Raw genomic sequence first — 18212 nt, 5'->3', positions numbered from 1 at the left:
AATACAGGGTGAGTCAAAACAAGCGGAACCCAAACCCCAAACAATATATTTCATATTTAACCAAATATGTAGCACCAAATATAATAATGACTGGAAAGCCAATTTCAAAAGCTACTTTTAGATGAAAAAAATTACTGAAATTGCTCAATCCGTTCAAAGAATATCACCATTTAAACGCAATGACCCTAAAACCCGTCTCGTCCAAAAAAAATCAATTTTTTGTGTGTTTTGACTGTTTGGAACAACAAAGAAAATGACACAGAATACTTGTTTCAACAACTGTCATCAACTGTAGTACACAATATTTTGATTAACAACCCTGGTTAGGCAACCAATATGAACTATAAAATCTACTTTTTGAAAAGACGGGCCTTCAAAAGGACTATGCATATTGTTAACGTTTAAACTAAGATTTCATCGCTGGTGATGTTTGAAGACAATTGTGACGACGATTGTTGAAATCGCATTTTTGGACGAGACAGGTTTTAGGGTCATTGTGTTTAAATGGTGATATTCTTTGAACGGATTGACCAATGTCAGTAATGTTTTCATCTAAAAGTAGCTTATGAAATTGGCTTTCCAGTCATTATTGTTTTTGGTGCTACTTTTTTTTGACTCACCCTGTACGGGAGTCTGTGACCAGACTAGTCAACAGCCGGTCGTGACTGTTTGCTTTGCTGGATTGATAACACGTTCACGTTGGCCTTGCACAGCCAGACAGGTGTTTTAATAAGCCCCGTCACTTCAATCCTACCTGTACAATTATCGCCCGGCAAATCATTAAAACTACTCAATAGATCCAGTGTTTACGACTGCATTTGTACTCACGCGAGGATGTCGTAAACATAATGTATTCTTGAGGACAGCATAGTCTAACACATCAACATTATCATTTTTTGCTGGTCCCAGGGCAAATTGTTTTCTTTCGACCGACCGACCGACCGCCGGCCGACCGACCGACCAACCGACTGACTGGACTCCCCGACTGACTGACTGACCCCCCAAACTGGCTAAATGGCACTTGTGCCTTAAAATGATTGTAGGCTGAAAAAGAGAGCCGGCAGTGCAATCGTATAGGAGTACCTGGAGCGGCAACGCATGGGCTAAAACCGGCCCATAGTGTAGACCAGATGCATAAAAAGGTTGCCAGTGAATATTGGGAATCAAGCTAACAAAATTCTGTGCTTTTTGACATTATACTGGTCTTTGCATACTAATTCATTATAGTCCTTCTCTAGTTTTTTTTTCCCAGGCTTTCGGGCTACAGTGCCTATGCACTATGGATGAACCCTTGTTTCATAATAACCGTTTATGCGTACCGTACCTGGAAATTGTTAAAAACACTGAATACGATTTAATTCTGCAGCTGAAATGCATTACATGGACTTACATTTAAACTGTCCATTTTAAGTCTCCACGCTCGCGTGCGTTTTCCAATCTCATTTTAATGATGTAAACGTGAATGGGAGATCATACTCGCCTTCACCACCGATTACAAATTTGCATAACCAATTTACCAGGCAAGGTTTATTGGTTCAATTAGCGGGTAGAGATTTGAACAAGTAAGAAGCGTTAGTGATACATGTACTAATACATTCTGAAGGCTGTTCTTTGCTATGAGGAAGCTTGTGAAAATGCTCTAAGGGTATTTTCATTATATAATACAGAGTGAGTAAAAAAAAAGGCGGAATCCAAACCTCATAAAATATATTTCATATTTTAAAAAAATATGTAGCACCAAAAATAATCATGACTGGAAAGCCAATTTCAAAGGCTACTTTTAAATGAAAAAAGTACTGAAATTTCTCAATCCCTTCAAAGAATCAATGTCACCATTTCAACACAATGACCCTCAAACCTGTCTCGTCAAAAAAAAAAACAATTCATTGTGTTTGGACTGTTTGGAACAACAAAGAAAATGACACAGGATACTTGTTTCAACAACTGTCACCAACTGCAGTACACAACATCATTATTAACTACCCTGGTTAGGCAAATAATACGATTTATAAAATCTACTTTTTGTAAAGGACTGGCCTTCAAAGGGATTTTGTTGAATATTTTAAGGTTTAAACTGAGATTTTATCGCTGGTGATGTTTGAAGACAATTGCGACGACGATTCTTGAAATCACATTTTTTTGGACGAGACATGTTTTAGGGTCATTGTGTTTAAATGGTGATATTTTCTGAACGGATTGACCAATTTCAGTCATTTTTCATCTAAAAGTACCTCATGAAATTGGCTTTCCATTCATTATTTTTTTTGGTGCTACATATTTTTTTATATATGAAATAGAATTTTGGGGGTTTGGGTTCCGCTTTTTTGGTGACTGCACCCTGTATAGCTTGTTATGGTGTGTGTGAGACGGGTGGCGAGGGATACACTCTAAAATGTCCCTGGCCAGAGCTGACCGGAATCTGGGTTCTATTTTGGCTTAAAGGGCCCATGACATGAATTTTACTTGAAGACATATTTTGTGCGACTTTCTACTCCTCTTAAGTGCATGAAAAATGTTACTTTTTTATTGAAAAGCTCACTTTTATTTAGGTCTAAACATTTGTTTTTAAATATGCTTTTCCTGACAAATGAAGGTGCTGTTAATATGATGTCATTTCAGGAAGACACTGTTCAGTTTAGGGGGTTTCTTTTCAAATTGTGAACCCAAAAGTTGCTCGTTGAAAACATCTGTGAGAAAACTTTGCTCATTGGCCTACTCTCATGTCTACTGAACCAACAACGAATCACCGAAGAAAAGAACATTTACGACAGCAAAGTATCCGAATATCTGGCAAAAGTTTGGGGCTGAAATAGCTGTAACATTGAGGTTTCTGCCTGAAATGACAGCACACTTTTTGCTCATGAATATGAAAATATGCATGTTTTACTGTTACTTCACACGGTGGGTCACATAAAAGGTACAGAATACATCGGGTAAAAACACAAGCTGATGTCGAATGTCAAGCGGTAACTTGGAATAGTTGGGAAGTCCAAACTAAATGAATATTCACTGAAAATTGATGTTTTGTCGGGCCTGGCAAACTTAACACTCGACACTCGGCCAAACAATTTTTTTCTCGATTTTTAAAAACAAAAGCGGTAGAAACCTACTTCAAACGCTGATAATTGTTGTAAATCAAGTTTAAAAGAATAGACCTGTGCGACTGGCCCCGTAATTATTGTTTCCAGTATATGGTTGCCGTGGTTTTGTTTAAATAAGTATTTATAAGAGTATGCATAATCTATCATAATCGTTTTCCAGTATCTCTCAACTTCCCACAAAATATTACTGGAAAGGCATTCCATAACGAATAGGGAAATAGGCTAGTTGTCTAAATAACACTTTGAAGGAAACGGAATATATTCACCTTCGCGGTTTTGATATGGTTCAGATGTGAAACAATTCACTGTCACTTTGAGGGGGAATCTGTTGTTCAAACGGTTGTACTTTGACTCAACTATGCGGAAGAACAAGCCATCCGAAAACAAAATGACACAAAATGCACCATCATGATTATTTTTACAGTAGTTTCGTGAGTCTTTCCTTGTTAGATTTGATGGTTGGAAACTTGTTTTTTTTGGACCAGCCCATAATCGTCTTTGTGACTTGAGGCTTTGTGACTGCCTGACTGACTGACTGACTGATACTTTTAAATTAGACTTCCAGCAGTCTCATATTGGCCCCAAATTGTGAATTTTGCTGGTCCAAGAGGGCAAGCCTATAGTACCCTTTGCACCTATCTCACTGACTGACTGACTGGCCGACCCGACGGACTGATTTTTAATACTGAGTGAATGAATGAATGACCATCACTTGTGAATTAGACTTGCATACTAGGTCTCACTTTGGTCCAAGTCTTTGCTGGTCCCACAGAACCAGCCTACATACTTCTTTTGTACCTATCTGACTGAATGACTAGCTGACTCATTGACCGACTCACTGACTGTCACTTGTGAATTAGACTTGCATCAGTCAAACCATGGCCAAAAAATATATGTCTTTGCTGGTCCCAGAGGGCTACTTACAGTCCTTTTTGTAGCTATCTGACTGAATGACAAGCTGACTCATTGACTGACTCACTGACTGTCACTTGTGAATTAGACTTGCATCAGTCAAACCATGGCCAAAAATGTGACTTTGCTGGTCCCAGAGGGCCAGCCTACAGACTTCTTTTGTACCTATCTGACTGAATGACTAGCTGACTCATTGACAGACTCACTGACTGTCACTTGTGAATTAGACTTGCATCAGTCAAACCATGGCCAAAAATGTGACTTTGCTGGTCCCAGAGGGCCAGCCTACAGACTCATTGTGTACCTATCGGACTGAATGACTAGCTGACTCATTGACTGACTCACTGACTGTCACTTGTGAATTAGACTTGCATCAGTCAAACCTTGGCAAACAAACGTGACTTTGCTGGTCCCAGAGAGCTAGATTACAGTCCTTTTTTGTATGACTAACTGACTCTCTGACCGACTCACTTGCTGCATGTCATGCAGTTGTGAATTAGACTTGCTGTAGCTTCACTTTGGTCCACAAATTTGACTCAGATGACTACCTTATACCACTTGGACCAAACTAGTGAGGGACCAGCTGAACTTGGCATGCCTAGTCTTGTTTTCAAGTTGCGCGTCACATTTGAAAAATACTTAGGTTGTCACGCTCCAACATGATTGAGTAATGATGCAATGTTTGCAGTTACGGGTTCAGAGTCTAGGAGCGAACATTACGTTGGCACGTGCGTGATAGTAAAATTGACATATATTTGAACTCATGTTTTGAATGATTCCTTTCAAATGAGCACGATACGATCCAGATAGTCATCTTCATTGTTCATTTTTAAAGGAGAATCGCATACTCTTAAAGTTTGGAGGAAATATTTTAGATTATACGATCAAGAAAGGGGGATTCGTTTTGGGATGATTTTTTTCTTCGATTATTAAGTTGAGAAGATTGTATTCGCTTTTTGATGAACTATTTTTTTTTCTTCGATTATTCGATCTAGAAGGGGGTATTCGGTTTTGGAAGGAAGATTTTGATTATTTGCTTCACGTACGAATCGTCAATTTGAAGCGAAGCTGCATGCACTTGCAAAAAGAGATGAAAATGAAACAGAGAGAACCAACAAGAAAAAACCCACAACGATTAAAAGTTACTGTCTTTTTATCATTTTGTGTTTTCAACTTTTTATACAAGAAGAATGGCCCAATATAAATGACCGAAAAACTTTTGACACGACAGAAATTAGATTATAGATGAATAGATAAAAATTATAAGGAACTTTGACTTTGTACCCAAAACAATAGGTGTTGTTATTTGATTTTTTTTCAGCCCCCTTCACATTTTTGCAAAAAACATAACGCACTCTCATTATGATCTGATACAATTCTTATCTGATACAATACTATCCCAAAGTAGGCCCCGAACCCGGCTTTGTACGTGAAATGAGGAATAATAAAAAGCTGTTTTGATAGTCGAATGCATTTTCATGAACTATGCCCCGTGCAGGGGTTGTTTTTGCTGTTGCGCTGGTAGATACTTAAAATATACAACAAAAGAACCTTTGTTGTTTGGTATTGACTCGCTACACGCGTGCACGCGCAACGTACATGTACATGTACATGTACATGTACATGTACATGTACATGTACATGTACTTGTACATGTACAGGCATGCCCGTTTAAATGTTGTATACAGCGCAGACCTGTTACTTCTTAGGGTTTACTTCACAATAATAATTACGACAAACAAGTTTTTGCGGTTTTCTTGTTTACTACTTCCGTGCGCACCGGGAGTCAGTTATATTGATAGCCGTACGGGGAATTCAGTTTGATTGACAGGGGATCGAGGGGTCTGTGAATCAACAAGCTGACAGGGGAGAGGGGTGGGATGTAGGAGCAACGAAACTTCTTTCTTTGGGAATTTGAGGATCTAAGGTTTTTGTGTTTGGGTTTTTTTTTTCAAGATGGAGGAATCTGAATGACAGGGTGTTTCTTTAATCCCTTACAGCTGTAGAACTCATTATCCAAGAATCGCTGGGAACATGGAGCTAGAAAAAGGGATGGTTTGAATCCTCAGCTTGGCATCTTCTTCGAAGGCTTTGTAAAAGAGGAACCACGGCAGCCACAAGAAATCCTGGGAAACTAAGATTCAAAAAAGAGGGACTCGGTTCGGGAATAGGACGTTCTGAGGTTGTGGGCGAATGTACGATGTTCGTGGACTAAAAAATGGCAAACTTACGGCCAAGGTTAAGAGAAGTTCTTGCTTAGGAACTTTTTTTGGGGGGGGGGGGTCCTCTGTAGGATGCTTATGTTATTTCTTTTCTTAATTCTAAAGCTAGCTAGGGAATCCTTATAATTTCCCAGAGACAACAAGCTGTACAAATGTAGTGGGAACAGTGATTCTACCTTATTAGTTCAAGAAATCATTTCTGTTTCGTTTAACTGTTAACGACTATGTTCCGAAGGGGCCTTCGTCATCAAGAATTATAGCAGAAATGTCGCCCTCAAGTAAATCCTTTAATCTCGGTGCATTTGTTAAAGACGATGGGGAGAATAATCCTGTTTAATCCGATTTGTTGCATGTCTCCGCGGAAAGGGATTATGTTCTTAAGCTTCTCATCATCTTGACGCGAGGAATTCAGTTACGGTAATTGTCGAGGAAGCCTGGGAAATTTCTTGTAAGAATTTGTTTACCTAACGCGATTGTAAACTTGGATCAGAAATTGTCACTGAGATGAGCAAAGCTGCATTTTAGAAAAAGCTGAAACACGCCGCATAAAATAAAGATCTTTAATAAAAAAAAAGTTAATAATTCACAAAATTACAACACACCGTGAGATAGTTTTGCAGGATGTGTTGTTTTATTCGGCAAGCTTTTTGACCCTTTTTTTCAGGGAAGTGGAATTGACAGTAAACAGGAATTCCGTTTTATTGGCATCTCAATGTTGACACTGTTCGCACGCAAGCGAGGAATTGCTCAAATTCATGAATACGAAGGCCAATCAGGTAAACATAACAGGTGGTTTTGACGAGTATAACTTTTAATTAACATGGCGATTACTCAGTCATGATGAAGATGGTGAATATTTTGATGCTGAATCACCATCATCTGGTCACATTGATGACAAATTTATCGCACATGTATATTTATTCAATTTCGTGGCAAAAGAGCAACGGACAACGCAAAGAAAGTTAGAAATAAAGTCAGTCGGACTCCGCAGGATAGTTCAAAACGAAGTGTTTCTGTCAATTGTGGACTCTCAACATCAAAAATATTGCATTGAACAAAAAGATATTAGTAAAAACCAAAAACATGACATGTAGGCCCAAAGTTTGAGGAAAAAAAAGTGCCGAGTACCAAAAGGTATAACATCAAGCAGACTGGATTACATCTAATTTAAATCTAATTTAAAGGAATTTTTTCTTTACTAAATTATGTTTTGATTCCTTGTGCATCAACTCTTGACCCTACTGACTTTCTATTATTACAACCCATCTGCCTGTTTTCACGCTGACCATGGACTTTGCGATCGTGATACCGACTTTTAAAAGCCTTTTTTTTTGTAAGCCCTTTCTTTTCTTGAGATTTCGCAATAGCTCGAGAGGTTTATGATATGACAGCGAACCACTGTGCCAGAAACACAATCAATCATGCCCGGAGAGCTTTCAACTTAACTCAAATAATCCCAAGGTCATAAACAAACCACGCGTTTAGTTTTCCACTTTACCGTTACGCCATACAATCGGTGAATCTGCCAAATGCATATCAACGTACACGCAGCGCAGGTGCGATGTGCATGTGAGTGAGAATTGTGGTGTGAACGTAGCGGGCGCTAGACTAGTTGATCCGCTCCGACACCACCGCATGACAAAGTGGGCGGAGGTACGCGTCACTGTGCGAGCCCCGTAAGGTCACGTGCAGGCGCATTAGTTCACGCGCACGGGGGGCGGGCCTTCCTGGTCGCTGACTGACAGACCTAACGGGGATGCCGGTTAAAGAACTAGTGTGTCAATGAAGGCAGAACAGCTGATTGCTCCAGCTGATCGCGAACTGTGAAATAACCCAAACCGGGGTGTTCATTACAACACAATTTGGTGAGCTCTCACTGGATGCGGTCGGTGAGAAACACTACTGCTTCTTGGAGAGTTTAGTTGGTTTGACGACATCGGCTATCATCGCACAATGAGAACCGTCTCGGAAATGCTTCAACAGGACTTAAACATGACCAGGAATACCTTGATGCTCCGCGGGGGTTTGAGCACCGTGGCCCTGCTCTCGGAGCCCGGCAACGCCGCGCTGCTCCAGCAGGCCGGATGCAAGTGGCTGGAGGATATGAAGGAGAAGAACTCTGGCGATGCTGGGAGCAACGGCAGAGGCAAGAGGGAAACTAGGATAAGACGACCTATGAATGCCTTCATGGTGTGGGCCAAGGACGAGAGAAAACGACTAGCGGATCAGAACCCCGATCTTCACAACGCCGATCTCAGTAAAATGCTAGGTGAGTATCATGAATAATCCATTACCATAGCAGAAAACTCTGCAATACTACCACATCAACTTTTTATTACCGGTATTTTAAACACGGAGCTGCTTTTCCGTAACGAAACCACTATTCATCCCTCCAGTTCCACATACAACAAATTAAAACAAGTACGAGCAATCTTGATACAGCTTCACGCAAGGAAGAAGCACATTTGCCCTTTTTCAATCTACACACACACATCAGGTGTCAAATTGCTTTTCGGTTTAAACCTGTGCGTTCTACGCGCTTAACCACCGATCTCCATGCATTAACTACCATGACTGTCAAGTCCAACCATCCAGCATGTCGCAATGCAAAATTTATGGATCGAGCCGGACCCTTACAAATTTACGCTTGGAGCCGAACCCTGACAAATCATTATGCACATGCGATTGGCGAGCAAACAAAACGGAAACCAACTGCGCGATACATACGGCGGGTCTGTGCTCCGTGTAATACCAATGACGCATATTTTGTCACATAAAGCTGTAAACCATGTGTATGTGTGTGCGAACCATATGTACTCCATGCTGTACATGTATGTCCATTTCCACAGATTCTAACTGAACACATGTGCGATGGTTTTGGTCGTGTTGTGTATATTGTGCGCAGTTTGTTGGCAGTGTTGTCAACAGGCCCATTGCGTTGTACAGTTTTCTATGATCTTTAATACACTACCCATGTCAAGGCCATTTTCAGTGCCCGCAGCGATGCTCTTACTTGCCCGTGTAAATCAATGACAGCTCGGCTACTCACGTTACAAGTAAACACCGTGCGCGGACTAGGGATCCCTGAAAATTGCCGATCTGAATTCCCAAATGCGGTGATTTTTTTTTTATTAAATGGGCTGCGAGATTTTATTAATAGTAATACTAATAGTGTGTGGAAAGTGGAAACGAGGTATTTTCACGTCTGAGACATTATATTTTAGTGTTTGCAAAGGGAATTATAATTGACTGGGGAAAATGAAATGTGATTGCCGTGCTTGTGTATTTGTACGACTATTTTTGTAAACAGCTGTTGAGTTGCATGCGAAGTTGGACATAAATTTCTCAGAAATTGCATGCGCAGTAATGGTTGGAATTAAGTGGGGGAAAACCTGGTATGACCATAAACTGGCAAATTATTGTGCATTTGAATCGCAGGAATTCGTGGTTTGAACAAAACTGGAACAAATTATTAGTTTGCGTTGGATGTTACAGCGTAGTTTAAAGCTGTGTGTGCATGACAACTACTGTTCATAATACTCATGTGTTGTTTCAGAAAATATCTCTATATCTCCTTTAGCGCTGTGAACTGTTTATGTTAAGTACTGCAGGAGTCACTGCCTTGATAGGAACCATGCAGTCATTTTGACTTTGACATAAAACAGACCCCCGTAATATTATACAATTCCCTCGGCACTTCGGTGAGTCTCCGACTGTCACTCACAAATCTTGTTCTAACTTTCAGTCAAAACTCCCAAGTCACCGGTGACACTGGATGTTCAAGGATTATATTAGACACTAACATGCTGAGTTTTTATCACCTTCCGGAGTTCCAAACTCAGTCCTCAATTTTACTTAAAAGCAAATGTTATAAAAAGTTGCGTCACAATGGGAACTATTTCATTTTTAGTAGGCAAGGAAAACAACAGTGCGTGTATAGTACAGTACTTTGGAGCACAGTTCATATTTTGACATGACCTTTAACGGTATTAACGGGCCTACAAAAATATCTTGGCTATAAATGTATTGGGCCGTAACAACAAAAACCATTCTGAAACCTAGTGGGATACATAGCTAACTAGTGGGGTGTCTGTGCGGGTGCACGTTTATTGTGAACATTATTGATAGGTTGGTATCGATCGTCTGTCTCGCTTTCATGTTCTACATGCACATGGTCGCAACATGATTGGCGATGGTAGCATTATTGATGACCTAATGTACACACACATATTCTAAGTGTGCCTGGTTGTATCGAAACACACACTGTTCCGGGCTGTTTGTATATAACCAGAACAATTATGCTAGTGGTTGATGCTGTACGAGTTGGATGTTAATATAAGAGAAATATCCTATAATGCACTGGTTGTTGCTGTACGAGTTGGATGTTAATATAAGAAAAATATCCTATAATGCACTGGTTGTTGCTGTACGAGTTGGATGTTAATATAAGAAAAATATCTTATAATGCACTGGTTGTTGCTGTACTACGAGTTGGATGTTATAAGAAAAATATCCTATAATGCACTGTAACATTGAATTTGGATCACCATAACAGTGTATTTTGAGTCATCCTATAAGCGGTATACGGTATTATTGTATTAGTCAGAGGTCGCGAATCTGTATATGATGCATTGCATGGAGTCACTAGCAACTATTCCCCTATCTATTACAATCAAATTTGAAACACATGCCGTAGGTCTAGCGTGAAGGAAAGCCTTTGTCATTTTTTTTGCTGATGGGATGATATTGCAAGTATCGCTTTGGGATTGGAAGAATAAAAGACATTTGCAACCCTGCGGTTTTAAGACGAGAACCCGTGTGGATAAACATGTACCAGTATTTTTTTTAGGTCTTGTTTTTGAAATTGAAATTGCCATCAAACGATGTGCAACTGTTGTGTTTTCATTTAGTCGTACGGAAGCATTAACATGTACATGTACTGTGTGAGCGTAATACGTGGTGTGTGATAATGAAATATACATTTCTGCATATGGTGTAATAGTAAACTATTGCCCTGTATAATGAAACCCGGGTGAGCACAAGTGACCAATGTATTAAGTAATGCCTCAAAGCATGATGGGAAGGTATGAGCTAATATGCGGACAATTAAAAAAAAAAAAAAAAAAGTTATTTTCTTGAATAAGTAAGGACTTAAAGGTAAATACGTCTTCTGTATTTGGAAGCACGGTTATTGTACGATTGTAGCCTAGTGATAGTAGTGGGAAGCATTTAAGAAGTGTTAAATACGTTTGGAGGAATGTTAGTATATTCTGATTCGGTTTAGGAAGAAAAAACCCTTATTTTATGATTTTGTTACAAGCTTCTCTCTGTTTGGACGAAATATGACCCCGTTCGCCAGAGTTTCACTGAAACTTCTGTTTAAACTACCATCCATCATGTCGAATTCAAACAGGAAAGTTAATGCACAGTATTCAATGTCGTATAAAAACATGCCGGTAACTTCAAGTTGCTAATGTTGAACTGAACGCATCATAGAGCAAGAACATGTCACATTACTGATTTTGAAAGCGTTGTGCATGCACTATGTGCGTGCTCATGTACAAATGCAATCCATGCTTGCATACAGATCACAGACTCTGATCCACAGTATGATTATGAGTGCTGTTTACGTGCATTTCGCAACTGCGGGTCGACCAATTGCAATGGCAGTTCCCTTGTCGTTGGGGGTTGCCCGAGCAAACCGCCTTGACTCCTCCTACTCAAGGTCACGTGGCCCACTGATCGAGGCACCCCGCACGCACTTTCACAATCACTCAACCAATAGCTGTCATTTACTTGTTGGTCACGTGGGGTTCGTGAATAAACTTAAAACCTGTTCAGGGACCAACTTGCGCAACACATTTGAAGTTTGGGGAAATAATTATGTTTCAGTTGTGAATAGGTGTTTGAGGTTTTGCACGAGGTATAACAACTAGTCCACTTATTGCGAAATGGTCACAATAAAGTTGATATCTTCAATTGAGTACAAATGTCAAATTGTAAAGCGAAACGAAATTATACACTCATCGGAGTGAGACTGAAGTGCTGCACTTTCTATTTTAATACTTGTGGGTTAGTGTTTGTGGTCCAGTGCACCGCCTTGTGTGCCTTCTCCTTTCTCCATTTCCAGCAGCCTGTTCCGTGTTGGGGCCGTGGCAAATACAAGAGCCTGTTGTTTACATTGGGGGAAGTTGTTATGAACTAATAATATATTATACTGGTTGGCTGCGGGTTGGACATAATAAAGGGTGTGCGGTCAAGCGGGCACTTTTGATACTGTCAGCTGGCAAGAGAGCTGTGGGGTTATTTATGCGAGGTATTACACACGTACCTGGGGATATTGGACGGGAGCAAAACAAGGTTTTAAAGGAGCACCTTCAGTTTGCGTTGAGTGGTCTGAGGTTGGGATTTTTTTTGAGATGGTGGCTTGGGTCCAACTTTCTCTGGTCGCACGAGGATGTACTATGTTTCCTTTGCGCCTGCGATGTTTGAGTGAGGTTTGGATAGAACACTTGAAGTGATGATAGCGGTTATGTGTAATGCAACTTCTTCACATAACATTAAACGTTCATTGTTTCTGAATCATTGTTGAAGAGTTCTCGAAAGTGTAATATCCACCGAGCTAAAACTACAACAGGTTAGGTTTTGAACATTCTTCTTTGGATGTCGAGGCGTTATTATTGGGAAAAACAGAAAGCATGTCAAGCAAACGACCCTGTGTCATGCCGTTAAGATTATGTGTGATGCAACTCTACAAAACATTAAAACATTGAAGTGTTTCTGAATCACTGTTAAAAAACTTAATGTTGTTCCTATGCTTGATCGTGGGGAAGATGTGTTATTTGTCAGTTTTTTGTAACAAGGATGCTTGTTGGGCTTCCATTGTATCGAAACTCGAATTGTATAATCGATATGACAGTCACATTTTTGGAGCAATATTTCACTAGCAGCTTGCAGATTTGGTTTTATTAAGAGTTGTGCTTGTAGTCACGGATGGAGAGTGAAACTCGTTTACTCTCTGCGGGTCAATCAACCATGGCTTGATTTACGCTTGATTTGGAGATCTCCATTCTCAAAGGAAAAATCCCTTTAAAGGTTTTTTTTCTTCTGAGGGTTACCTGGGCTTCTATTGGAGTTGATGACTAATCGCCGCGTGACCTCACCCACCAGCTGATCGGGTCCACTAGCCTCGAGTTGTTGAAAAAGGGAAGCTCTGGTTTCTCGTGTATGCGTGTGCGTGGGGATCTTTTCTATCCCTAAAAGCGAAGGACAAAGAGTTTGTTGCCTTAGCGCTTGTTTTTCCAAGTGTGGGACTTGGTAGCCCTGGTCTTGCTTCCTTCCGTCTGCTGTGAATTTGTCTATCTTATCTTTCTAGCCTTGTTCTGGGCTATCCTGAAGATTTGACCTCCGATTCTGGTGATGATTTTTTTTTTATTTAGTCAACTCGCTAATTGAATTCGGTCGGGAAAAAAACTTGACAGGACATTCCCGACCCTGATACTTTGATAACGCACCGGGCCCAGGATAACGAAAACAGCTTTTGACAAGTCACTATGCCACAATACACGTTCAATATAATATCAAAATAATGAAAATATTGACTGGACTTACTTGACTCGGGAGTGAAAGCAGCTCCTCTTGGGAAGACTGTCGCCGCCAAAATCTAAAGAAATAGAAAATAAATAACCATAACGCAAATCTCTGAGGAATAAAGACAAGTTCACTGACATGCTCAGAATTTTTTTTACAGAAGCGTTTACACCTGTTGTTTATATAATGGTATAATTTCATGACGTGACTCTTTGATTAAAACAAAATTACTTGTTCCCAATACTTAATTGGTGTTGTGCCATTGTATCGTTTCTGCAGGTAAATCTTGGCGCAGCTTGTCTCTGATGGAGAAGCGGCCTTTCATTGATGAGGCGGAGAGACTTCGCGTCAAGCACATGGCTGACCATCCCGACTACAAGTACCGACCACGACGCCGCAAAGGTCCCAAGCGCACCATGAAGAGGAACACCAACACCGCTCAGCCAACAGGTGGGTCTACGGTAGCAGGTGGATCCACCACCACCAGCAGTCCTGGTACCCCGCTGTCAGCGCCTGCCACACCGGTCTCCATGTCGGCCAGTTCCCCTGATCACATGGGGACCAGCTCCCTGCAGACGCCTGACATCACACCGCGCACATCGCCGACACCGATGGACAATGCCAACGCCATGCCAGAAATCAAGTTCAAGGTCTCCCCGATCAACACCATCGACTTAAGCTACACCGCGACTGGCTACTCGGAACCCCTCGCTGCGATGGGTCTTCCGACACCGGAGATGTCACCCTTGATGATGGAGGACAACGTCTTCACGTTCCCCAATCCTGGACTCGAGGGGCCAAATCACATGCAGCCTTACGCTACAAGCGCTCAGAGTCCCCCATCTCCCATGGTTGGGCAGGACAGAATCAACAACGGTGGGTGTTACCAGTTCAACCCCATCAAGATGGAGGGTCATGGGGTTGAGCAGGATGGAGTCAACAGCACCGGATGCGGTGACTTCATGCCGATCAAGACGGAGATGGTCAGCCAAGGACTTGACAACATGAACATGTCGGCGAGCGCCACGTTGAGCAGCCTCCGGGCTCTTGTCAATGCACCTCCGCATAACCAAAACAGCGCCGTGACGTCGCTGATCTCACAAGCTCTCTCGCAGGCGCAGCAGGAGCAACTGATGCAACAGCAGCAGCAGGAGCTGCAGCAGATGAACAACCTGACGACCAACCAACAAGCCAGACCTCAACCCGCCGACACCTTCACTCCATCCCAGTACCCGATCAGCTCGGACGAGCTGAACGGGAATGGGCTGACACCTGACCAAATCTCCACTCTGAACGGGCTGATGCAGCTCAGCGATGCGGAGCTTCTCTTCGAGCTCAACCGTGACGATCTCCCCATGGACATGTACCAGCTTGACTCTCTGCCGCCACAGAGCGCCTACACGGACAATAACTTCGCCACAGACATGCTGACAAACTCTTTCATGTGAGGTGGATTCGAGAGACATTTTTGTTTATTTGAAAGTTGGGGACTGAAGCTGGTTCTCCAGTCCCGCTCACTGAGCAAAACAGTTAACTTTGTTGCACATTGCACGTGAGAATTTTACAAGCATGGTTCGCGTACTGTCATGCTTAAATAACGAGTAGATTACATTGAGTTATACTTGTTCAGCTATAACGCTTTCTCGGAATTTCTAAAATACTTTTACCGTCTTGAGTTTGTAAAGGTTGTTCACGCTCTACTTTTATTGGTTTATAGCGCTGTTAATTTGCTTTTCCACCCAGACCTTAATCTGGTTTTGCGTTTCACTACAAGTATCCACAAGTAAAGCCTCACTGAAAAGAATTTAAGAAGCTTATTTCAAGCTTATTTCGAGTACCTTTATACAGGAAGTTGTGTTTGATCCCGTTAAATGCTTCCTTAAAGTTTTTGTTCAAGAAAACTTGATTGTGTTTCACTTGTGGAGTTGTACAAAGAAAACATGTATAGGTTCATTAATTGGTTAGTATTAAGTTATTATGTTGTGTTGTTTATTTTGGTAGTTTCACCTTTTTTTAAGAGCCGCAAAAGCAAGTAGGTGCAAACTCAAAAACTAGATATTCGTAGACCAAATTAATGACAACTTTCTTGTGATGTTCCTATATAGAGTGAGTGCTTTTTTGTTAGAATGTGCAATTTTGGCGGGGTCACGTGCGGTTGGAGGGTCCGCTACAAGTTCACCTTGGCTGGATGATGTATTTTGTTTATAAACAAAATGACGTTATCAACATTCCTTGGTATGAATTTTCTCTAGTAATTGCACGGGACCCGGGTCAATGTATTAAAAAAAAAATGCTGCATCTGAACAGGTAGTGAATAGATTGTGAAAAGAGTTCTTAAGCCTGATTTTAAGTTTTTATTTGTTTTTGTTTTTGAGTTTGATCAATTTCAGGTTATGCACATAATTGTTTTGATATAAAAAATTCCATCATAATTAATGCATTTTGTTATGTACCAAGTAATTTTCCACTTGTATACAGAACTCTAAACAGCTTAAATTTTTTTGTTTGTTTCTCGCCTTGTGTTTAACTTTTGAACTCTTGTTAATTTGTAAAGATGTCAGCAGTATTATGATAAAGACCAATGTTATCTGATTATTTTATTTGTGTAGATGATAAATATTTCGCAAGAGTTTTCGAGCTGACCTGGGCATTAGAACGAGTTTTAAGATAAGGATAATTTTGCTGCCTTTTTTTTTAAAGGTTGGGTGTAAGTTTGTTTGGAATTCAGATGTTGAGAACTTGAAGAGTTGAGATTCTGTTGGAGGTTTTGTTTTTAATACATTGTACTTCTGAAGATGATGAGCCATCTTGAGATGTTGAGGAGATTAAAGGCTCCATCTTTCCCGATCAAGGGTCCCTCTGCTCTTGTAAAAGCATCTTAGAGAGGTCCCCTTGGGATCTTGCATTCAACTCGAAGAGGAAGCAATCGTGTTGCCGCTGAGAAGAGAATATGGCTGGCTCTTCCTGAGTTGGAAAACCGATATGTCTTGAATGCAAGATCAGAGGGTCACTTGAATCAGGGGCTCTTTAGGGAGCGAGACTTCAGATGTGGGTCTTTTTGAACGCGTGCCTTATGGATTTTTCCCGCCAAAATGCCGTGTGGTTCACACATTTGGGGGAATGGCACTTCAGTTGTTTGGCGCCGAGGAATCTTTCCTTCTCTTCGTGAATATTCATATATACTGTGTTCCCTTCCCGTGATTGGTTGAAGCGTTTCGTGGTGCCCGGCAATTTTTGCACAGGTCTCAGTCACGATTTTGGTTTTTGGTAACCCGTGAAATGTGACGCGGGCACTGAAGCTTTTCAACCAATTTGTTTTGGGCGGGACAAAATACAATAATCACTGTAGCTTCCTTAGTATGTCTTCCGAGAATATTGCAGTATTATACTGTCGAATATTTTGGTGTGTGTGGTTATACTAACATGGTTTTAAGAAAAAAAATGTATCATTTAGAATACAAGTCGGTCTTTGTACATTTGTAACAATTTTTATTGTCTTTGCAACCGACTATCTGTAATGAGAAAGAGTCATAAAGATGGTACAAATTCACAATGAATGGAATATGAAGGATTGGTTTGCCCTAAAAAAAAATCATGGTATATGAGAAAAAATACTTTCAAACAAAAATACAGAATTATATTGATTTTTAAAGTGTGAGAGTTTGATGCAATTGATGAGGTGTTGTTAAGTTTGGCGCTGGTTCGCCATCTTGTTTTCGGCTGAATAAGAAAAAAAAGTTGTAGAAGTATTTAATGAAAACATTTTCAAGTTGCACCGGATTCGTCCGTGCATTGTAAAGTTTAGAGAAAAAAAAGTGTAGATGGAGTCGGTTGTTGTTATTATTAAGATGTTCAATTTCTGATCATCATTGAGAGGGCTTTTTCTATGATTTGAGGTAAAATAAACCAACTGACTTTTATTCTAAAACAAAGAGAAGTGTCTGGAAAATGGCGTTGTAATTTGAGCTTTCAAGACTTGTCTCACTCGCTGAAGTGAAAAACTCAATCAGATTTGACTTGAGCAGTCAATATTGTATCCGACTTTTTGTCTTGTCCAATCTATATTGTTTTTAAAGATCTTAAGAGCAACTTCTTTTCAGTGTTTCATGCTTCAAAAAAAAAGATGGTCACATGATCCCCTTGTAGGAAACTTAAAATCAGCAAAATACAACATCAAAACAAACGTCAATGGGGTTCTTTGTAGTGCTTCAGTACCTCATAACTGCGAATGGACTTGTGACGTTATGACGTCATGTTTTGTTTACATGTGCGCTTTTCTATGGGAGCCAGGTGGAGAGAGGAATCGCAAAGCTCTCTCACAAGCAGGCACACATGTAAACAAAGTGTGACGTCATTATGTCTCAAACCTGTTGGTAAAAGTCCGTAG

The 18212-nt window shown here is 40.6% G+C and overlaps 1 protein-coding gene across 1 annotated transcript; it reads left to right on the top strand.

Moving 5' to 3' along the window:
• The first annotated feature begins 8188 nt into the window (after positions 1-8188).
• LOC119721411 (transcription factor SOX-17-like) lies at positions 8189-17757 on the top strand. Its single transcript, XM_038191482.1, has 2 exons — positions 8189-8504; positions 14105-17757. Exons 1-2 carry the CDS (start codon positions 8189-8191, stop codon positions 15271-15273), a joined length of 1485 nt encoding a protein of 494 aa, XP_038047410.1. The 3' UTR covers positions 15274-17757.
• Positions 17758-18212: the final 455 nt, after the last annotated feature.

Source organism: Patiria miniata, unplaced genomic scaffold (assembly GCF_015706575.1).
Source record: "Patiria miniata isolate m_02_andy unplaced genomic scaffold, ASM1570657v1 HiC_scaffold_13, whole genome shotgun sequence".
Lineage (NCBI taxonomy): Eukaryota > Metazoa > Echinodermata > Asteroidea > Valvatida > Asterinidae > Patiria > Patiria miniata.
Note: the sequence above shows the minus strand (reverse complement) of the source record. Positions and strands in the feature narration are given on the sequence as shown.